Source organism: Pygocentrus nattereri, chromosome 3 (assembly GCF_015220715.1).
Source record: "Pygocentrus nattereri isolate fPygNat1 chromosome 3, fPygNat1.pri, whole genome shotgun sequence".
In the NCBI taxonomy this organism is placed as follows: Eukaryota; Metazoa; Chordata; class Actinopteri; order Characiformes; family Serrasalmidae; genus Pygocentrus; species Pygocentrus nattereri.
In genome coordinates, this window is record NC_051213.1 from 51,119,634 (window position 1) to 51,144,521 (window position 24,888).

At 45.5% G+C, this 24,888-nt stretch overlaps 1 protein-coding gene across 7 annotated transcripts in view; it reads right to left on the reverse strand.

The window, feature by feature from the left end:
* fhod3b (formin homology 2 domain containing 3b) overlaps positions 1–24,888 on the reverse strand; it is a 240,512-nt gene that overhangs the window by 189,110 nt on the left and 26,514 nt on the right. For all 7 annotated transcript variants that reach the window (XM_037537069.1, XM_037537068.1, XM_037537067.1 and 4 more), the window contains exon 3: positions 13,955–14,019. In XM_037537069.1, coding sequence (XP_037392966.1) covers positions 13,955–14,019 — 65 coding nt within the window. The remainder of the gene's footprint in view (positions 1–13,954; positions 14,020–24,888) is intronic.

Sequence of the window (24,888 nt, forward strand, 5' to 3'; positions counted from 1 at the left end):
ACAGACTGTAATACACTACAGGAAGCGTAGGGGGCGATACGGCTTCTACTGTTTCATTTAAAAAGCTCTATAATGTTCATATGATCCACACAGTCGCTCTGACAGACTGTAATACACTACAGGAAGCGTAGGGGGCGATACGGCTTCTACTGTTTCATTTAAAAAGCTCTATAATGTTCATATGATCCACACAGTCGCTCTGACAGACTGTAATACACTACAGGAAGCGTAGGGGGCGATACGGCTTCTACTGTTTCATTTAAAAAGCTCTATAATGTTCATATGATCCACACAGTCGCTCTGACAGACTGTAATACACTACAGGAAGCGTAGGGGGCGATACGGCTTCTACTGTTTCATTTAAAAAGCTCTATAATGTTCATATGATCCACACAGTCGCTCTGACAGACTGTAATACACTACAGGAAGCGTAGGGGGCGATACGGCTTCTACTGTTTCATTTAAAAAGCTCTATAATGTTCATATGATCCACACAGTCGCTCTGACAGACTGTAATACACTACAGGAAGCGTAGGGGGCGATACGGCTTCTACTGTTTCATTTAAAAAGCTCTATAATGTTCATATGATCCACACAGTCGCTCTGACAGACTGTAATACACTACAGGAAGCGTAGGGGGCGATACGGCTTCTACTGTTTCATTTAAAAAGCTCTATAATGTTCATATGATCCACGCAGTCGCTCTGACAGACTGTAATACACTACAGGAAGCGTAGGGGGCGATACGGCTTCTACTGTTTCATTTAAAAAGCTCTATAATGTTCATATGATCCACACAGTCGCTCTGACAGACTGTAATACACTACAGGAAGCGTAGGGGGCGATACGGCTTCTACTGTTTCATTTAAAAAGCTCTATAATGTTCATATGATCCACACAGTCGCTCTGACAGACTGTAATACACTACAGGAAGCGTAGGGGGCGATACGGCTTCTACTGTTTCATTTAAAAAGCTCTATAATGTTCATATGATCCACACAGTCGCTCTGACAGACTGTAATACACTACAGGAAGCGTAGGGGGCGATACGGCTTCTACTGTTTCATTTAAAAAGCTCTATAATGTTCATATGATCCACACAGTCACTCTGACAGACTGTAATACACTACAGGAAGCGTAGGGGGCGATACGGCTTCTACTGTTTCATTTAAAAAGCTCTATAATGTTCATATGATCCACACAGTCGCTCTGACAGAGTGTAATACACTACAGGAAGCGTAGGGGGCGATACGGCTTCTACTGTTTCATTTAAAAAGCTCTATAATGTTCATATGATCCACACAGTCGCTCTGACAGACTGTAATACACTACAGGAAGCGTAGGGGGCGATACGGCTTCTACTGTTTCATTTAAAAAGCTCTATAATGTTCATATGATCCACACAGTCGCTCTGACAGACTGTAATACACTGCAGGAAGCGTAGGGGGCGATACGGCTTCTACTGTTTCATTTAAAAAGCTCTATAATGTTCATATGATCCACACAGTCGCTCTGACAGACTGTAATACACTACAGGAAGCGTAGGGGGCGATACGGCTTCTACTGTTTCATTTAAAAAGCTCTACAATGTTCATATGATCCACACAGTCGCTCTGACAGACTGTAATACACTACAGGAAGCGTAGGGGGCGATACGGCTTCTACTGTTTCATTTAAAAAGCTCTATAATGTTCATATGATCCACACAGTCGCTCTGACAGACTGTAATACACTACAGGAAGCGTAGGGGGCGATACGGCTTCTACTGTTTCATTTAAAAAGCTCTATAATGTTCATATGATCCACACAGTCGCTCTGACAGACTGTAATACACTACAGGAAGCGTAGGGGGCGATACGGCTTCTACTGTTTCATTTAAAAAGCTCTATAATGTTCATATGATCCACACAGTCGCTATGACAGACTGTAATACACTACAGGAAGCGTAGGGGGCGATACGGCTTCTACTGTTTCATTTAAAAAGCTCTATAATGTTCATATGATCCACACGGTCGCTCTGACAGACTGTAATACACTACAGGAAGCGTAGGGGGCGATACGGCTTCTACTGTTTCATTTAAAAAGCTCTATAATGTTCATATGATCCACACAGTCGCTCTGACAGACTGTAATACACTACAGGAAGCGTAGGGGGCGATACGGCTTCTACTGCTTCATTTAAAAAGCTCTATAATGTTCATATGATCCACACAGTCGCTCTGACAGACTGTAATACACTACAGGAAGCGTAGGGGGCGATACGGCTTCTACTGTTTCATTTAAAAAGCTCTATAATGTTCATATGATCCACACAGTCGCTCTGACAGACTGTAATACACTACAGGAAGCGTAGGGGGCGATACGGCTTCTACTGTTTCATTTAAAAAGCTCTACAATGTTCATATGATCCACACAGTCGCTCTGACAGACTGTAATACACTACAGGAAGCGTAGGGGGCGATACGGCTTCTACTGTTTCATTTAAAAAGCTCTATAATGTTCATATGATCCACACAGTCGCTCTGACAGACTGTAATACACTTCAGGAAGCGTAGGGGGCGATACGGCTTCTACTGTTTCGTTTAAAAAGCTCTATAATGTTCATATGATCCACACAGTCGCTCTGACAGACTGTAATACACTACAGGAAGCGTAGGGGGCGATACGGCTTCTACTGTTTCATTTAAAAAGCTCTATAATGTTCATATGATCCACACAGTCGCTCTGACAGACTGTAATACACTACAGGAAGCGTAGGGGGCGATACGGCTTCTACTGTTTCATTTAAAAAGCTCTATAATGTTCATATGATCCACACAGTCGCTCTGACAGACTGTAATACACTACAGGAAGCGTAGGGGGCGATACGGCTTCTACTGTTTCATTTAAAAAGCTCTATAATGTTCATATGATCCACACAGTCGCTCTGACAGACTGTAATACACTACAGGAAGCGTAGGGGGCGATACGGCTTCTACTGTTTCATTTAAAAAGCTCTATAATGTTCATATGATCCACACAGTCGCTCTGACAGACTGTAATACACTACAGGAAGCGTAGGGGGCGATACGGCTTCTACTGTTTCATTTAAAAAGCTCTATAATGTTCATATGATCCACACAGTCGCTCTGACAGACTGTAATACACTACAGGAAGCGTAGGGGGCGATACGGCTTCTACTGTTTCATTTAAAAAGCTCTATAATGTTCATATGATCCACACAGTCGCTCTGACAGACTGTAATACACTACAGGAAGCGTAGGGGGCGATACGGCTTCTACTGTTTCATTTAAAAAGCTCTATAATGTTCATATGATCCACACAGTCGCTCTGACAGACTGTAATACACTACAGGAAGCGTAGGGGGCGATACGGCTTCTACTGTTTCGTTTAAAAAGCTCTATAATGTTCATATGATCCACACAGTCGCTCTGACAGACTGTAATACACTACAGGAAGCGTAGGGGGCGATACGGCTTCTACTGTTTCGTTTAAAAAGCTCTATAATGTTCATATGATCCACACAGTCGCTCTGACAGACTGTAATACACTACAGGAAGCGTAGGGGGCGATACGGCTTCTACTGTTTCATTTAAAAAGCCCTATAATGTTCATATGATCCACACAGTCGCTCTGACAGACTGTAATACACTACAGGAAGCATAGGGGGCGATACGGCTTCTACTGTTTCATTTAAAAAGCTCCTTGTTTTTATGGTGGTCTGTTCTATCTGCTCCTTAAGCTCAGAGGTGGTGAGAGTAACGCATTCACTCGTATTGTACTGATGCTAATAATAGTAAAGCCGTAATGCTGTGTGTGGAGCCTGTAATACATCACCCGATGGAAGTGGACTGTCAGCAGGTCAGGCTGGTGACACAAGGCAATGTCAACTATTTTTCCCCACTCAAAACACATACAGAGCAATTATAATGCACATCACTGCTGTCAGAACAACCTCATATCTCCAAAGTAGTAACTTTACAGGAGAAGGAAAAAACTGACTTTACTTTTAATGGAAGTCAATGGAACCAGACGTCTTTCCAAGTCATTCTGGGTCATTTGCTTTGGTCCATTCGTCATGAAATTTACACACGATATAAAAGACTAAAAGCATTTTCAAACTATATCAAAAACTGAAAACCATCAAAAATGGAGATTTTTAGGTTTTATGTACAGTGACTGTATGAACAGCAACAAGCAGCAGCCGATTATGACAATTATGGTCTCCTTTTATTCCTTTATTTTTCCGATTGTTTGATTTCACCTCTTTTCCCTTCCCAAATCGTTTATTTTTGCCAAAGAACCCCCTGTGCTCATATTTTTCACCCTTTTCTAACACTGTGCTGTTCTGTTGGGTATTTTGTCCAGTTCTGTGACAGTAACTCCCAGTTAGAGGCCTCACCAGAACAGGTGCAGTGAAAGAGCTTCAGCCATGTCAGGAATCTGCTGATGTTTCCAGTTGATTTGAATAGTTGGTTTCAGTAGCAGAGAGTAGCTGAAACATCCTCGTCCACTCAGCCGCCCCCTGTATCCACTGGACCGCAGTATAAACCAGTATAAACCAGTATAAACCAGTATGAATCAGTATAAACCAGTATGAATCAGTATAAACCAGTATAAACCAGTATAAATCAGTATAAACCAGTATGAACCAGTATAAACCAGTATAAATTGGTATAAACCAGTATAAACCAGTATGAACCAGTATAAACCAGTATAAATCGGTATAAACCAGTATAAATCAGTATAAACCAGTATGAACCAGTATAAACCAGTATAAATCGGTATAAACCAGTATAAACCAGTATGAATCAGTATAAACCAGTATAAACTAGTATGAATCAGTATAAACCAGTATGAATCAGTATAAACCAGTATAAACCAGTATGAATCAGCATAAACCAGTATGAATCGGTATAAACCAGTATAAACCAGTATAAATCAGTATAAACCAGTATGAACCAGTATAAACCAGTATAAACCAGTATAAATCGGTATAAACCAGTATAAACCAGTATAAACCAGTATAAATCGGTATAAACCAGTATAAACCAGTTGTAAAGGCTGAGAGCGATGCTGCTGCAGTGGCAATGAAATCTGACTGAATTATAAGTGAGCCAGTCTCCGTCTTGATAATGCACAGTAGTTAAGACACCCCCTGCCTCGCCCCCTGCCCCACCCCGTCCCGCCCCCTGCCCCACCCTGTCCCGCCCACTGCCCCACACAGCCCTGCCCCCTGCCCCACCCCGTCCCGCCCCCTGCCCCACCCCGTCCCGCCCCCTGCCCCACCCAGCCCTGCCCCAGGTCACTGTTTGGGCGCTGTGCTCTGTGGTCTGCTTTCTAGTGATACAATTCAACTGATGTCACACTTGTTAGTACCGCCTTATTCTTGGTCATTGAATGATGACTGCAGTGTTCATAGAGCCACCGTAATCTGATCATCAGCTCTGGATCTACATGAGTCAGACAGTAATCAGATAATGGGGAAACTCCAGGTCTACAGGAGTCAGACAGTAATCAGATAATGGGGAAACTCCAGGTCTACAGGAGTCAGACAGTAATCAGATAACGGGGAAAACTCCAGGTCTACAGGAGTCAGACAGTAATCAGATAATGGGGAAACTCCAGGTCTACATGAGTCAGACAGTAATCAGATAATGGGGAAACTCCAGGTCTACAGGAGTCAGACAGTAATCAGATAATGGAGAAACTCCAGGTCTACAGGAGTCAGACAGTAATCAGATAACGGGGAAACTCCAGGTCTACATGAGTCAGACAGTAATCAGATAATGGGGAAACTCCAGGTCTACAGGAGTCAGACAGTAATCAGATAACGGGGAAACTCCAGGTCTACATGAGTCAGACAGTAATCAGATAATGGGGAAACTCCAGGTCTACAGGAGTCAGACAGTAATCAGATAATGGGGAAACTCCAGGTCTACATGAGTCAGACAGTAATCAGATAATGGGGAAACTCCAGGTCTACAGGAGTCAGACAGTAATCAGATAACGGGGAAACTCCAGGTCTACAGGAGTCAGACAGTAATCAGATAACAGGGAAACTCCAGGTCTACACGAGTCAGACAGTAATCAGATAACGAGGAAACTCCAGGTCTACACGAGTCAGACAGTAATCAGATAACGGGGAAACTCCAGGTCTACAGGAGTCAGACAGTAATCAGATAATGGGGAAACTCCAGGTCTACAGGAGTCAGACAGTAATCAGATAATGGAGAAACTCCAGATCTACATGAGTCAGACAGTAATCAGATAATGGGGAAACTCCAGGTCTACATGAGTCAGACAGTAATCAGATAACGGGGAAACTCCAGGTCTACAGGAGTCAGACAGTAATCAGATAACGGGGAAACTCCAGGTCTACATGAGTCAGACAGTAATCAGATAATGGGGAAACTCCAGGTCTACATGAGTCAGACAGTAATCAGATAACGGGGAAACTCCAGGTCTACAGGAGTCAGACAGTAATCAGATAACGGGGAAACTCCAGGTCTACAGGAGTCAGACAGTAATCAGATAATGGGGAAACTCCAGGTCTACAGGAGTCAGACAGTAATCAGATAACAGGGAAACTCCAGGTCTACAGGAGTCAGACAGTAATCAGATAATGGGGAAACTCCAGGTCTACAGGAGTCAGACAGTAATCAGATAATGGGGAAACTCCAGGTCTACATGAGTCAGACAGTAATCAGATAATGAGGAAACTCCAGGTCTACAGGAGTCAGACAGTAATCAGATAATGGGGAAACTCCAGGTCTACAGGAGTCAGACAGTAATCAGATAATGAGGAAACTCCAGGTCTACAGGAGTCAGACAGTAATCAGATAATGGGGAAACTCCAGGTCTACAGGAGTCAGACAGTAATCAGATAATGGGTAAACTCCAGGTCTACAGGAGTCAGACAGTAATCAGATAATGGGGAAACTCCAGGTCTACATGAGTCAGACAGTAATCAGATAACGGGGAAACTCCAGGTCTACATGAGTCAGACAGTAATCAGATAATGGGGAAACTCCAGGTCTACAGGACTCAGACAGTAATCAGATAATGGGGAAACTCCAGGTCTACAGGAGTCAGACAGTAATCAGATAATGGGGAAACTCCAGGTCTACATGAGTCAGACAGTAATCAGATAACGGGGAAACTCCAGGTCTACAGGAGTCAGACAGTAATCAGATAACGGGGAAACTCCAGGTCTACAGGAGTCAGACAGTAATCAGATAATGGGGAAACTCCAGGTTTACAGGAGTCAGACAGTAATCAGATAATGGGGAAACTCCAGGTCTACAGGAGTTGGACAGTAATCAGATAATGGGGAAACTCCAGGACTACAGGAGTCAGACAGTAATCAGATAATGGGGAAACTCCAGGACTACAGGAGTCAGACAGTAATCAGATAACAGGGAAACTCCAGGTCTACAGGAGTCAGACAGTAATCAGATAACGGGGAAACTCCAGGTCTACAGGAGTCAGACAGTAATCAGAGAATGGGGGAAACTCCAGGTCTACAGGAGTCAGACAGTAATCAGATAACGGGGAAACTCCAGGTCTACAGGAGTCAGACAGTAATCAGATAATGGGGAAACTCCAGGTCTACAGGAGTCAGACATCCATCCATCCATCCATTTTCCAAGCCGCTTCTCCATCAGGGTTGCGGGGGGTGCTGGAGCCTATCCCAGCAGTCTTCGGGCGGAAGGCAGGATACACCCTGGACAGGTCGCCAGTCCATCGCAGGGCAGACAGACAGACACAGACAGCCACACACACATTCACACCCAGGGGCAATTTAGCATGTCCAATTGGCCTGACTGCATGTCTTTGGACTGTGGGAGGAAACCGGAGAACCCGGAGGAAACCCACGCAGACACGGGGAGAACATGCAAACTCCACACAGAGAGGACCCTGGTCACCCAGCCGGGGAATCGAACCCAGACCCTCCTCGCTGTGAGGCGACAGCGCTACCCACCACGCCACCGTGCCGCCCCAGGAGTCAGACAGTAATCAGATAATGGGGAAACTCCAGGTCGAGAAGAAGACGTGGCGTAAACATAACGTGGCGATGCTGTGCGCTTATTGATCTGCGGTCAGACTGCGGTCTGATCTCGCGCAGACTGAGAAATCCAATAGAAATCAGAGTCAGAGTTTACAGCACTGAGAAATCTGATTACTAAGCTAAAATCCAGCCTTAGTCAGATTTCTGGATCGGAGAAGTGTTTACATGACCGTTTGAATAATCAGATAACTGCAGAAATCAATAATCCGATCAGTTACCCCGCGGCAGTGAGGCGGCGTGATCCATCACTGACGTGCCGAGTCAGCTAATGTCTGCTGTGACTAAACTGCGGCATACGTCAAACGTCCTGCCGTTTATCTCGATGCGGACCGACAAACAGCGGTATGAACTTATTTATCATGATAACAGTTTTGACCACATCGTGTGGCTCTACCTGCAGCCCTGCTGGACTTTCTCCACCTCTCACAAACAGCCAACTCCCCATGGGGGGCCGTGAGGGGAGACAGTGAGGGGAGACAGTGAGGGGAGACAGTGAGGGGAGACACTGAGGGGAGACAGGTGGCTGTTATCTGAGTTAAATGGTCATCATCCTCTTAGAGACCGCCCATCTGTCTCCTTCCTGACCACCTGCAGAATAAAGCCCTCAGAGAGGAGGGGGGGGTTGAGAGAGAGAGAGAGAGAGAGAGAGAGAGAGAGAGAGAGAGAGACAGAGAGAGAGAGAGAGAGAGAGAGACAGAGAGAGAGAGAGAGAGAGACAGAGAGAGACAGAGAGAGAGAGAGAGGGGGAGAGAGAGAGAGAGACAGAGAGAGAGAGAGAGAGACAGAGAGACAGAGAGAGAGAGAGAGAGAGAGAGAGAGAGAGAGAGAGAGAGAGAGAGAGACAGAGAGAGAGAGAGAGGGGGAGAGAGAGAGAGAGACAGAGAGAGAGAGAGAGAGAGAGAGAGGGGGAGAGAGAGAGAGAGACAGAGAGAGAGAGAGAGAGACAGAGAGACAGAGAGAGAGAGGGGGAGAGAGAGAGAGAGACAGAGAGAGAGAGAGAGGGGGAGAGAGAGAGAGAGACAGAGAGAGAGAGAGAGAGAGAGGGGGAGAGAGAGAGAGAGAGAGAGACAGAGAGAGTGAGAGAGAGAGAGAGAGAGACAGAGAGAGACAGAGAGAGAGAGAGAGAGAGACAGAGAGAGAGAGAGAGAGAGAGAGAGAGACAGAGAGAGTGAGAGAGAGAGAGAGAGAGAGACAGAGAGAGACAGAGAGAGAGAGAGAGAGAGAGAGAGACAGAGAGAGAGAGAGAGAGAGAGAGAGAGAGAGAGAGGGAGAGGTAGAGAGTGAATGAGGCTCCACCCTGCCCGCAGACAGTGCTCCAATCACACAGCTGGGTCAGAAATAGTGATGTTATCAGTCGTGCGAGGGAACGCTGGACGGGGGTGGGGGGGAAGTGGGGGGGGGGACCCAGCGTAGAGCAACATCTGCACTGAGCTCTTATCACACTGCACCTTCCATACGGGTACTGATAACCCGCCACTGGAGAACCGAGCACGTCTGAGTCACATCCATTTAACCCCAAAGACCAGCAACCTGGAACACTCCAGAACACTCACACTGTGGAATGTTCTGCTGCCTTTTACAATGTTCTCAAATGTTCTCCCACCATCACCCTATTCTAGAACGTTCTCCTTTTTTTCACACCTAGGCACTATGCTCTCTTGTCTTCTACAATTTTCTTCTCCATTCACACTGTTCTAGAATGTTTGTTTCAATTTACACGGTTCTAGAATCTCCCCTTTAACACTCCTCTGGAACGTCCCCCACCCTTCACACAGTGCTCTTCGGCACTAGGTCGAGAAACACTAGGTACTCCGCTCACACTCTTCTAGAATGTTCTCTCCTAGAATGTTATTTCTGATTCACAATGTTCTAAAATGTTCTCCCCTGTTCAGCCTGTTCTAGAATGCCCTCCACACTCACACGGTCCTAGAGTGTTCCTCAAAGACAAGAATGTTCTGTAGAATGTTCTCCATTCACACTGGTTCATTTGGTTTATGAGCACCCAACTCAAAACAAAGAACAAGTCTCCACCGAAAAGACGTCCAACCCAGGAACGTTCTGTGAAAAGAGACCACGTGAGGTTCTGTTTCGAGCTGTGCTGTCGTCGAGAGCGAGGCTCCAGCAGAAGAGCAGAGTAAGCGCAGGAGAACGTGGGGCAGAAAAATCTACGGCAAATAGTTTCGGAGTTTCCAAAAGTTTCCACAGGTGTTTTTTGCAGCAGGCAGTGAAGAAGCAGTGAAAGGAATCAGCAGAGGAACGTCTGCGAGAGATAACTCAGCTCCGCTCTCAGGGCGCGCTCTGTCATCGGTACCCTTAAATAACACGTACGCAAGAAGTACAAATTAAAATCTGACAGCTCTGGGCTTAATGGCTTTCGCAGCCGCTGGGCAGACTTTCCCTGCAGTGAGCGGAGAGAAGGCTGCGGGAGCCACGTGTGCTCCGCCGTTCTGGGAATACGAGGAACAAACCGCCGACTGCAGGCCCACATCTGTCTAGAACACTGACTCCGAGGCCCTGAACACAGACAGCAGCCCTTCCTCAGACAAAGTCATCACAGCACTGAGCCAGAGACGCTCCACACGCGCAAGACGCTCTCTGTACCAGGCACACACCAGGTTCTAAGGGTTCCTTAGTAAAGACAAGGGCTCAGTATAGAAACATTAACACTGAAAGAACCATCTACATTGTTGTCTGCATGGTGAAATGGTTCCTCAGTCTGGTAGAGAATGCGTTGTCTATGGTTCTACACAGAAATGCTTTGAAAAGGGTTCTACTTAGCACAGAAAAGGGTTATTTTACTGTTGGAAGTTTAAGATGGTAAGGATAACAGAACCCTTTTTGGTGCTATACAGAACCATGTACAACATATTTTCCATTGAGGGTTCTTTAGTAGATGAACAATGGTTGTATATAGAACCATTAACTCTTACAGAACAAGCTGTGTAGTTCTTTTCATGGTGAAATGGTTCTTCACATTGCTGGAGAATGTGTTTTATATGGTTCTATACAGAAACATTTTGAAAAGGGTTCTATGCAGCACCGAAAAGGGTACTTCTATTGTTACAAGCTTGACATCGTAACAATAGCAGAACCCTTGTTGGTAATATAAGGAACACTTTTCAAAATGTTTCTGTATAGAACCATATAAAACACGTTCTCAACTTAAACCACAAACATGCAAAGAACCATTTGCATGTATTAAGGGTTCTCTGCATGGTTGAGATGGTTCTACGGATTGATGGAAAATGTGTTGTACATGGTTCTATGTAGAACCTTTTTGAAAATGGCTGTGGGTTCTGTATCAAGCTTGTTACACTAGCAGAACCCCTTTTGGTGCAACACAGAACCACATACAACATATTCTGGAGTTGTGTCAATCTGAAGAACCATTGCTCGATGCAGAGAACCATTTAAGCATGCAAATAGTTCTTTGAGGGTTCATGGTTCTATATAGAACCTTTACTAAACAACCCTTCAAGAACTTCTTTGTTAAGAGTGTGAGGAACACGGCACCAAACCAAATATGGGAATTAATTGTCTAATTAACAGCGAATTCGGCCGCTAGCAGTTCAAACCAGATTTTACAGCAACTGGAAGAACCCTGGGGCGAGACTTTCGGCACGTTTCTGCAGAACCTTCTCAGGAACAAGGAACATTTTCAGAAACCAACTTTTCTCAGGAATTCAGGAGATCCTTTCAGACACTCAGAAACCTTTTCAGGATCTCAGAGATCCTCTCGGGAGCTTTTTAGAGAGACTGTAACTTTTATGGAAACATTTTTTTTCTGAAATCAGGAACCTTTTCAGGAGCTCAGCAAGATTTAAAAACTTTTTCAGGATCTCAGGAACTTTTTGGGAGGTTCAGGATCCTCTCAGGAACTCCTGATCTGAGCTGTAGTCCTAGAGTAGGTACTACATTCTGGCCACTGGACCTACTGCCGTGGAGTTTGCTGTACTGAACGCCACGTAACATATCGGCAGAAAATATGACCAACCAGGAAAACAGGAAAGTGGACAGGCCTTGCGCACCGGCGCCAACGCTGGCCCCGGAACCGGTCCGTTTACCAAAAGGTTCAGTCACTGGAAATTCTGCAGACTGCAGAGGGAAGAATGACAATAACGTAAGTGTGGTGGGAATACAAAACAAGGACTTCAGGTTAGTTCAAGTTCAGGAATTCTTTTGGTTCCTGAGAAAGTTCCGGAGCCCGTGCCGTTGTGCTGCTGAGGGGGGCTGGGTAAAGTTTCACATGGAGCTTTTTCAAAGTCAGGAAACTTTTTTTTCAGACAATCAGGAGCTTTTTTAGTAACTCAGCCGTTCTCAGAAACTCAGGAACCTACAGAATCTCAGAGACCGTCTCAGGACATTTTCTAAACGTTTTTCAGGGACTCGCGCCGCTGAGGGGGGCTGGGCGAAGTCTCCCGTGCAGGCCGTGCGGACCCTTCAGGTGGCCTGCAAATGAAACCCAGGTTGAGACGTCCTTTCAGGGGGGCCGGTAACACACCCGCTAACACAGACCACATGTCCCAGTGCGCCTCTGCAGGAACTGGCGGGGTGGGGGGGGTCCGGCCTCAGCTGAGATTTACGAGATACAAGCGTAGGGGCCCACTGACCTAGCACTGTGACACTCTAACACTAAGCAGCTGAGACAGGTTCTAGAGCTTTTAATGCCCGATTTGAGAAAAACTGAGACACGGAAACAGACACAATGACAAAAAGACTGCTCTGTGTTCCTGACCCTGCCTCACTCGCCTCTGTTAGGGTCATCGGTCAGCCAGACGCTCAGCAGGCCTGTGTGTTCACATCGCAGTAAACCACGACTCCGTCCTCCAGCCTGGATTACGCATGACGTACATCATCAGCTCCAAATACAGTTAATCAGGACACATTTAGGCCGTAACACAACACATTTACCACACGACGGCAAAAGGAAAGATTTATTCAAATTCAGATTTCTGACTTACGCCCTTGTGGAACGGACAATTCAAGGAAGCTTCTGGATGCATAAAAGGTGTGGTTAAGCTTTAAAAAATGGTTCTATAGAGAAACAAAAGGGTTCCACTAATTCAGGTACCTGTTTATGGTACTCTACAGAACCCTGTTTGCCTTTATTTAAGCTGTGTTCACATCACAAGCCTCGTTGCACAAATCCGATCTCCCTGACACACTCGTTCAGGTCAGAGACTCAGACCGGTCATTAATGTGATGAACCGGCCTGAACTGACCCTCATGAGCTCCTCCTACTCAGTGACGTCACGTGACTGAATCCCTGCATCATCAGCACAAACTAACGAGCAGAACGAGCTTCACTGAGAAGATCATTAACTCTGATCAGCTCTCAGCTTCATTATTAGAGCCAGACGGAGGAGGAAAAGGTGAGATGAGCTGCTTTTCCACCGTTTACAGGCTTTAACGTCTGTTCGGCGCTGTTGTCATGGTAACGCTGAATGACGGCGCAGCGCAGTGGAAAAAAAGCGCATTAATTAAGTTCACAGGGCCACGAATCGGATACGTGTCCGATCTAGGACCACATATGAAAGCAGTTCAGGTTTGATTTGAAAAGATCAGATTTGTGTCCACACAGACCTGAAAACACCAGATTCACATTAGGGCAGGAAATATCGGATTTGTGCCACTTCAGCCTGGAAATGTGAACGCAGCCTTTCCTCCCACTTAAGCCGTCCCTGCAGAGCAAACATTACAGGCCAAAAGTCTCTCACGGCCACTAAACACTCTAAAGACATTCAACACTTCTCAAACAAGAGCCTCTCAAAGCACTGGACACGCCCCGAGACCACTGCTTTACAGTCAGGCGAGTATAACGACGTCACCTCCTATCGTCTTACTCGGTCATCAGCGCAGCAAGCGGAGCGCCAGGTTACTCACCTATACAGGCGTGGACTCTCACTGAGAGCTGAGTCCGCAGGATGACGCTGTGCTTCTTGCCCCTCCTGAAGAACAAAGGAGAAACGGAATCGTTATGATCAGTTATTCATCATCAATCAGCGCGTAAAGCCCAGTAAACACTGACCTCCTCTCTGAGGGTTACACTGCACACGTTTTCAGCCTCGATGTGATTTTTGATTCTGAAGCCAATTCCTCCAACAATGCTTTCTAATCCATCAGTTCTATAGAAATAGCGTGTTTGGGGGTGGGGGTGTGGGGGAGGGGGTCCTCCAAGGGTGTGTTGCTTTAAAAATCTTTAAAAACTAAACATTCAAACCGGTTTCAATTTTTCATTTCAAAGCATGTTACAGATACCAGTTAGAACCAAACTAAAGCAGAAAGAAAGGAGTAAACATCAAATTAAAAGACGAAACGGCGATGTTCTCTCATGTGGTCACACAGGTGACTTGCTACTGGCTGCATTTATTCCTCTTGTTGCTTCTGGGCAACGTGCATAACTGAACAATTTCTGATAACAAACATAATTTATATGATAATTAATGGGAAAAAAACGAACGTCACACTAACAGAAAAACGTCTGAAGCACCGTAGCACGAAACGCCGTGCAAACAGCGGGTCAGCAAACAACCGCTCACCCACGTCAACGAAAGCTTCCCCACGCAAGAAGAACGAGGATAAGATCTCTGCGCTCGCCGTGAGACCTGACTCCATCTGTTACGATCGTCTCAGGTCAGCGCAGCTCCTCGCCATGGGGGAGCGAAGTCTGTGTGGCCTTGAGCTTCAAACGCATGACCTCATGACAGGCCGGATCCTGCTGACCTCTCAGCTCTTCTTTACTGCTGCCTGAAGTGTCTGGCAGAGACGGGAGTAAGACTGGAGAACTGGGGAGCTCCAGGGTTTCCAGCAAGCACTCTGGGTTTTGGTGCTCCCCTGGCCTTTCGGGTGGGGTTCAGACACAGAGTGATGGACAGATGGGGTTAAGGACTCTCCTGACCTCAGGTCACGCGGGATTAGTGGTCTGCATGTTTTGGTGCACATGACAGAATCAGAACCAGAATCAGGGGCCAGATTTACAAAAGTCTTCAAAGAAGCGTTGAGAGAAACTGCTACAAGCTTGACATCGTATTGGTAGAGGAACCAGCTTGGGTGCTACATGGAACCACTTTTCCTTATCGAAGAACTCTTGGAAAACATCTTTTTAAGAGTGTGCAACACCTCCATCAATCTGAAGATTCATCATGCAAAGAACCCTTTGCAGAGGGTTCTCTGTTCATAATAGTTCTATATAGAACGCTAAAGAAAGACCCCAGAGGGTTAATAGTGAGTTTGCCCCAGTTTGCAGCAGGAACAGCCTCTACTCTTCGGGGGAGGCTTCTAGATGTTGGAACATTGCTGTGAGGATTTGGTTGCGCATTAGTGAGGTCAGGTCCTGATGTTGGATGGTCAGTTCTGGGACACTCCAGCTCATCCCAAAGGTACTGGATGGAACTCCATCACTCCAGAGAACCCAGTTCCACTGCTCCACAGCCCAGTGCTCTACACTTGGCACTGGGCATGGACGTGTTCAAATATGAAAAATGGCCCAGAGAAAATATCGTGTTCCTAAAGCAAACACAGCGCAGGGTGAACAGAATGAGATGGATGACAGCACAACAGCAGCATTACACTGCACACAGCCAGTCTGCCACCCCAGCAGGTACACGGAAATGCAGACTGGGCCAAAAGAGGGGCTGGCGGGTGGGCAGGGGGTGGGGTACTGGCAGGGGGGCCAGTGAACAAACACTGTATTGTTTAAACTATATAATGCAAGTTTGATGGTCCACATGGCAGCATTCCACTCCATTACAAACCATCAGCAGCAGACTCATCAGTGCTGCCACCACACACACACACACACACACACACACACACACACATACACACACACACACCCCCCCACACACACACACACATATACAGCTGTGAGATCCATTCATTACTGCAGTGAGCAATTCAGCCTGCAAAACACCACTTAACAGTAAACATTAATGAAGAGTCAATTAAACTGATACAGCTTAATGAAGAGTTGATTAGACTGACACAGCTTAATGAAGAGCTGATTAGACTGATAGAGCTTAATGAAGAGTTGATTAGACTGACACAGCTTAATGAAGAGCTGATTAGACTGATTTAGGTTAATGAAGAGTTGATTAGACTGATAGAGCTTAATGAAGAGTTGATTAGACTGATACAGCTTAATGAAGAGTTGATTAGACTGATAGAGCTTAATGAAGAGTTGATTAGACTGATAGAGCTTAATGAAGAGTTGATTAGACTGATACGGCTTAATGAAGAGTTGATTAGACTGATAGAGCTTAATGAAGAGTTGATTAGACTGATACAGCTTAATGAAGAGTTGATTAGACTGATACGGCTTAATGAAGAGTTGATTAGACTGATACGGCTTAATGAAGAGTTGATTAGACTGATACGGCTTAATGAAGAGTTGATTAGACAGATACGGCTTAATGAAGAGTTGATTAGTCTGATACGGCTTAATGAAGAGTTGATTAGACTGATACGGCTTAATGAAGAGTTGATTAGACTGATACGGCTTAATGAAGAGTCAATTAAACTGATACGGCTTAATGAAGAGTTGATTAGACTGATACGGCTTAATGAAGAGTTGATTAGACTGATACAGCTTAATGAAGAGTTGATTAGACTGATACAGCTTCAGGAAGAGTTGATTAGACTGATAGAGCTTAATGAAGAGTTGATTAGACTGATACAGCTTAATGAAGAGTTGATTAGACTGATTTAGCTTAATGAAGAGTTGATTAGACTGATACAGCTTAATGAAGAGTTGATTAGACTGATTTAGCTTAATGAAGAGTTGATTAGACTGATACAGCTTAATGAAGAGTTGATTAGACTGATAGAGCTTAATGAAGAGTTGATTAGACTGATACAGCTTAATGAAGAGTTGATTAGACTGATTTAGCTTAATGAAGAGTTGATTAGACTGATACAGCTTAATGAAGAGTTGATTAGACTGATAGAGCTTAATGAAGAGTTGATTAGACTGATAGAGCTTAATGAAGAGTTGATTAGACTGATACAGCTTAATGAAGAGTTGATTAGACTGATAGAGCTTAATGAAGAGTTGATTAGACTGATAGAGCTTAATGAAGAGTTGATTAGACTGATACAGCTTAATGAAGAGTTGATTAGACTGATACAGCTTAATGAAGAGTTGATTAGACTGATACAGCTTAATGAAGAGTTGATTAGACTGATACGGCTTAATGAAGAGTTGATTAGACTGATACAGCTTCATGAAGAGTTGATTAGACTGATACAGCTTCATGAAGAGTTGATTAGACTGATAGAGCTTAATGAAGAGTTGATTAGACTGATAGAGCTTAATGAAGAGTTGATTAGACTGATACAGCTTAATGAAGAGTTGATTAGACTGATAGAGCTTAATGAAGAGTTGATTAGACTGATACAGCTTAATGAAGAGTTGATTAGACTGATACAGCTTCATGAAGAGTTGATTAGACTGATAGAGCTTAATGAAGAGTTGATTAGACTGATACAGCTTAATGAAGAGTTGATTAGACTGATTTAGCTTAATGAAGAGTTGATTAGACTGATACAGCTTAATGAAGAGTTGATTAGACTGATACAGCTTAATGAAGAGTTGATTAGACTGATTTAGCTTAATGAAGAGTTGATTAGACTGATACAGCTTAATGAAGAGTTGATTAGACTGATACAGCTTAATGAAGAGTTGATTAGACTGATACAGCTTCATGAAGAGTTGATTAGACTGATAGAGCTTAATGAAGAGTTGATTAGACTGATACAGCTTAATGAAGAGTTGATTAGACTGATTTAGCTTAATGAAGAGTTGATTAGACTGATACAGCTTAATGAAGAGTTGATTAGACTGATTTAGCTTAATGAAGAGTTGATTAGACTGATACAGCTTAATGAAGAGTTGATTAGACTGATAGAGCTTAATGAAGAGTTGATTAGACTGATACAGCTTAATGAAGAGTTGATTAGACTGATACAGCTTCATGAAGAGTTGATTAGACTGATACAGCTTAATGAATAGTTGATTAGACTGATACAGCTTAATGAAGAGTTGATTAGACTGATACAGCTTAATGAAGAGTTGATTAGACTGATAGAGCTTAATGAAGAGTTGATTAGACTGATTTAGGTTAATGAAGAGTTGATTAGACTGATACAGCTTAATGAAGAGTTGATTAGACTGATTTAGCTTAATGAAGAGTTGATTAGACTGATAGAGCTTAATGAAGAGTTGATTAGACTGATACAGCTTAATGAAGAGTTGATTAGACTGATTTAGCTTAATGAAGAGTTGATTAGACTGATAGAGCTTAATGAAGAGTTGATTAGACTGATACAGCTTCATGAAGAGTTGATTAGACTGATACAGCTTAATGAAGAGTTGATTAGACTGATACAGCTTAATGAAGAGTTGATTAGACTGATTTAGCTTAATGAAGAGTTGATTAGACTGATACAGCTTAATGAAGAGTTGATTAGACTGATAGAGCTTAATGAAGAGTTGATTAGACTGATACAGCTTAATGAAGAGTTGATTAGACTGATACAGCTTCATGAAGAGTTGATTAGACTGATACAGCTTAATGAAGAGTTGAGTAAATACAAATGCCTTTAAGATTTCATGATGAAAGAACCAGTAGAAATGATCCAAAATGATGTTTTGTAACGTTTATATGATTAAAGCCAAGAACAGTTTCTGCTATAATGGTACAATTTCTGAGATATAAAGTTTTGTTACCACGGTGACAATATGTGAAAAACTCTACAGACAGACCGACAGACAGACGGACATCCTCAACCTCCATTAGAAACCCAGCCAGTCTGGACGAAGGTCGAGGCAGCAGGCAGGCCGGGTCAGCGCGGAGTAACCGGATGCCTGCGCTGCAGCGGCTACTCAGTAACTCGATCTGTTCGGTGAGGGACTCGTAACACGACCCCGGCTACTAACCATAACCTGGACGACCGACTGCGGTACACACTCATTATCAAATTAAACAGCCCTGCTTAGAATATGCATGAAGCGCCCAGAGGGAGTCATTAGCATAATTGCATGTTTGCAGAGCAACACAGGAGCCCACAAGCCCTGAGTACTGAGAACCAAGCAGGCGTCATCTGCTGTGCTGCATCCTCCCGCAGCCGGTTAGAGCAGTCGCCATCACTCGGTTACTGTCACAGAGTTACGAGAAAACGAGGCTCCTAACAACCACCTGGAAGAGCAGGTCGAGCCCAAAACTGCCCCCATCAGACAAACAGCACTGAAAGCTTTGATCTCTGAGAGAGAGGAGAAGATCAAGCTGCTTCAGATCTGAAAACAGAAGACCACTCAGCGCTGTGGGTCTGAAAGGACGTGTAGCTGATCAAGAAGAACCTCACAGAGAAAAGGAGACAATCAAAAAAGTTCTTCAAGGGTTCTTTAGTAAATTGATTTTTGGCTGAACTGCTGCTGGACCACAGCCGGGTCACCACAACACACGCAGCGGTGCGGAACAGCAGTGGCTAACAGAGGCTAACAGAGGCTAACACAGGCTAACAGAGGCTAACACAGGCTAACAGAGGCTAACACAGGCTAACAGAGGCCAACAGAGGCTAACAGAGGCCAACAGAGGCTAACAGAGGGTAACACAGGCTAACAGTGGCCAACACAGGCTAACAGAGGCCAACAGAGGCTAACAGAGGGTAACACAGGCTAACAGAGGCTAACACAGGCTAACAGAGGCTAACACAGGCTAACAGGGGCTAACACAGGCTAACAGAGGCTAACACAGGCTAACAGAGGCTAACACAGGCTAAGAGGGGCTAACACAGGCTAACAGAGGCTAACACAGGCTAACAGAGGCTAACACAGGCTAACAGGGGCTAACACAGGCTAACAGAGGCTAACACAGGCTAACAGAGGCTAACACAGGCTAACAGAGGCTAACAGAGGCCTCCAGCTCGCTGAACACTGCTCTTAATTCCCGCTCAGCCATAAACCCTCACACACACACACACACGCGCGCGCGCCCACACAAACACACACGCGCTCACACACACGCGCGCGCTCACACACACACGCGCACACACAAACACACACACACTTGCACTGACACACACACACGCGCACACACAAACACACACACACTTGCACTGACACACACACACGCGCACACACAAACACACACACAAACACACTCACACTTGCACTCACACACACACATACACTCCCCTACTCCATTTACAGAACATCACACTACAGAGCCCAATAAAGAGGGGGGAGTTATGGCAATGGGAAAAGAGTAAGAGGGAGGAAAAGAGAGAGATGGCTGAAAAAAAGAGCTAGACAAAGAGAGAAATACAGGAGAATTGAAAGAGAGGGAGAGGTGGAGAGCATGAGAAAGAGAGACAGAGAGAGAGAGAGAGAGAGATAAAGAGAGAGAGAGAAACACAGAGAGAGAGAGAGAGAGAGAGAGAGAGAGAGAGAGAGAGAAAGAGAGCGGGAGAAAGACAGAGAGAGAGAGAGAGAGAGAGAGAGAGAGAGAGAGAGAGAGAGAGAGAGAGAGAGAGCGGGAGAAAGTGAGCGAGAGAGAGAGAGAGAGAGAGAGAGAGAGAGAGAGAGAGAGAGAGAGAGAGAGAAGGAGAGAGAGAGAGAGAGAGAGAGAGCGAGAGATAGAGAGAGAGAGAGAGAGAGAGAGGGAGAGAGACAGAGAGAGAGAGAAGGAGAGAGAGAGAGAGAGAGAGAGAGAGCGAGAGATAGAGAGAGAGAGAGAGAGAGAGGGAGAGAGAGAGAGACAGAGAGAGAGAGAAGGAGAGAGAGAGAGAGAGAGAGAGAGAGAGAGAGAGAAGGAGAGAGAGAGAGAGAGAGAGAGAGAGAGAGAGAAAGAAAGAGAGCGGGAGAAAGAGAGAGAGAGAGAGAGGGAGAGAGAGAGAGACAGAGAGAGAGAGAAGGAGAGAGAGAGAGAGAGAGAGAGAGAGAGAGAGAGAGAGAGAGAGAGAGAGAGAGAGAGAGAGAAAGAAAGAGAGCGGGAGAAAGAGAGAGAGAAAGAGAGAGAGAGAGAGAGAGCGAGAGAGTGAGGGGGGGGGCAGCGTTTACCTCACTGGCCTGCATAGTTGGACCCCATTCAAACCCAGCCGTCCCCCTCAGCCCAATTAATGGCAGACAAAAAGGCCTGGGAGCAGCACTGACTCAGCACAAAGCAGCCCAGTGAGAGCGGATGGGGAGCGGGCCGGGTCAGACGCTGGCAGGATCACATTCAGTGCCCTGAGCTCAGAGCTGCAGCGGGCAGCACTGACGCACTAGCGCTGTTACAGTGTGTGCTGAGCACCAGGGTTGAGGACACTGGATTCCTGGATAAAGAAGACGGTTCTTCAGTAAAGATGGGGGTTCTAGATAGAACCATGAACACTCATAGAACCATATGCATGCTTAAACGGTTCCCTGCATGGAGAGACAGTTCTTCAGGCTGATGGAGAAACTGTTATAGTAGCTCGTTGTTTCTACGCTCACTGTCCACTTTATCAGCTCCACTGACCGTATAGCTGCACTCTGTAGTTCTACAGTTACAGACTGTAGTCCATCTGTTTCTCTGATACTCTGTTACCCTGTTCTTCAGTGGTCAGGACCCCCATGGACCCTCACAGAGCAGGTACTGTTTGGGTGGTGGGTCATTCTCAGCACTGCAGTAACACTGACGTGGTGGTGGTGTGTTAGTGTGTGTTGTGCTGGTCTGAGTGGATCAGACACAGCAGTGATGCTGGAGTTTTTATACACTGTGTCCACTCACTGTCCACTCTATCAGACACTCCTACCTCGTCGGTCCACCTTGTAGATGTAAAGTCAGAGACGACAGCTCATCTGCTGCTGCACAGTTTGTGTTGGTCATCCTCTAGTCCTTCATCAGTGGTCACAGGACGCTGCCCACAGGACGCTGCCCACAGGACGCTGCCCGCAGGACGCTGCCCACAGGACGCCGCCCACAGGACGCTGCCCACAGGACGCTGTTGGCTGGATATTTTTGGTTGGTGGACTATTCTCGGTCCAGCTGCACTGCCGTGTCTGATCCACTCGCACCAGCACAAAACACACTAAAGCCGCCTTTCGGCTGCATGGCCCTCGACTCGACTCGGTACCAGCTACTTCGTTGTCAGATACAGTGCCCCCTCAGTGTAGCTGGTCATCCCAGCGATGGCAAATAAAACTGAACTAAACAGGAGAGTTTGGGAAAAATGACATCAGAGCTCAGACGAGACGATTCTGGCACCACACGAGAGGCTTCGCTAACCTGGCAGCTAACGTCAGCACACGAGCTCAGCAATTCTCCCTGACCAATCAGTCTGCAGCGCTTTTACATCACCGTCTGTATCAGCACAGCTCACTTGGACCCTCCACTGATATTCCCAGCTTTCTAACAGCGTCTGTGTTTACATGCGGAGATTTTCTCCAATCCGACTGAGTTCATTCCGATTCCAGATTCAGACTGAGGTGTTTATTCTCACTCAGCTCAACAACCAGACGGAAAATCTTCGTTTACATGCTCACTACAAGTAATCAGATCCAAAATGACGCGCATGCGTAGAGAACCACTTAGTGTAGACGTTACCATGACAACCAGCATCCCGTGAGTCCAGTCAGAGAGAGATGAGCAGCAGTGAGCAGTGATTGTGTTTTTAACTGCTTTAAAATGACGTCAGACTCAGGAAAACGTCCTTCACACGTCCTTATTAAAGAAGGCCGAGAGGAAGACGTCGTGCTCTGAGACGCATAAGCTGGACGTCCGTCCCGCCGCCGTCTTTTAAAGATCAGAGCATGAACTTCGTCTCCTCTGCAGACCAGTTTCTGCTCCGCCGTGTTGAACGGTCTAAACTCTCACTGTGACGCGACGCACATGCAGAATGGACTTAAACTTTCCGATAGGGAATGTAATCGGATACAGGAGTTTACACGGATATTATTCTTCTATTTAACTGATTATTTACAGAATTACCCACCTCGATCAATCAGTATCCCGAATGACCTCAATCGGAATAGTCTAGTCTACTATGTTTACATGGACGTATTCTATTCCGATTGAGCTATTAGTTGGATAATTAGTACGCTGCATGTAAACGTGACTAATGTACGCATCACTGTATTGCTGGACAATTTGATGCATAAAAATGATGTTAAAAAAGCTGAAGACTCTGGCAGAAGTGTGGTGGTACCAGTACGGTAATCTAGAAGAGGAGTTTAGTGCCCATATATGGACTGTAGGGAGCGGGGAGTTAGCAGCATGCTCTGAACCTTTCCCAGTGTTTGCATCAGACTTCTTTCACAATAAGGTTTTTTTCAGGATGTGGGCCCTTTAAGTTCTAGACGTAGCTTGGCTAGAGCGCCTAACCGCAACGTACTGTAACGTGTAAGACATTCTGTCCAGCTTTCACTCCTATCAGCTGTCAATCCTCAGACTGAGCGGCGTTTCTACCCCAGAACGCGGCGGCCCAGCTGAGCGGCCTCCTGCCGCTCTGTCCATGTAATCCACACAAATATTTGAAGCTTTCCCATTAAAGGAACTCGGCATCTCTCCAGGGCCGGAGGCTAACCGATCCTGACGACAGCTACGCCGGCAAACCGGCCAGGAAAGAAAAAACGGCAACGAGAGAAAAAAGAGCAGGACAGCGCCAGAGAAGGGAGAGGGGAACAGAGAGCCATCGGCCTGGTCCTCACTACCTTCCAGAGCTTTACCTCAGACGGAGGCAGAGAGAATGAGCTGGAATGCACTGACGCTTCGCCAAGGCCGGGTCAATATTAGCCCCAGCGCGCAATCAGAGGGCCGTAGCTAGAGCTTTTAGAACGGGGTGGTCAGGTGAGAACCAAAGATTTTATTAGAGCGGCTCACTGCTGAGAAAAGAGAGTCAACAAAACAGCCCAACTGTATTAAAATGAACATAAACTCTGAGTTTTTCTCTGTATTTACAAAAATCGCTCATTTCTACATGAGTACACCGGTACAGCAACAGAACCGCACTCGCACAACAAAGGATGGTTCCTCAAGGGTTCTTTAGCAAAGAACCCCCCATTTACAGAAACACACCCCCAAATATCTGTGGTCCTGTTAAATGACAGCCCCCCTTGCCAGCAGCGAGTCAGTGGACGGATCCTGGGGCGTTGAGTCAACTCGGTGGGCAGCAAAGACAACTGAGAGCATCTGGTACGTTTATGGGTCAGTTAAAGGGCAATCCCACCCACTGTCACTGACTCTACCACCTTTAAATCTCAATGCCTCTCCCACCTTTACTGTGACTGCCTCTACCACCTTTACTGTCAATACCTTTACTGTGACTGCCTCTACCACCTTTACTGTCACTGCCTCAACCACCTTTACTGTGAATGCCTGTACCACCTTTACTGTGACTGCCTCTACCACCTTTACTGTATATACCTTTACTGTCACTGCCTCTACCACCTTTACTGTATATACCTTTACTGTCACTGCCTCTACCACCTTTACTGTATATACCTTTACTGTCACTGCCTCTACCACCTTTACTGTCACTGCCTCTACCACCTTTACTGTATATACCTTTACTGTCACTGCCTCTACCACCTTTACTGTATATACCTTTACTGTCACTGCCTCTACCACCTTTACTGTATATACCTTTACTGTCACTGCCTCTACCACCTTTACTGTCACTGCCTCTACCACCTTTACTGTGAATACCTTTACTGTGACTGCCTCTACCACCTTTACTCTCACTGCCTCTACCACTGTCCAGGCTGATGTTTGATACAGCAAAAAATAACATGAAATCAAATTTTTACAAATCGGATCCAAACCACATTTGGAGGTGGTTTGAAATGCGACTCCAATCAG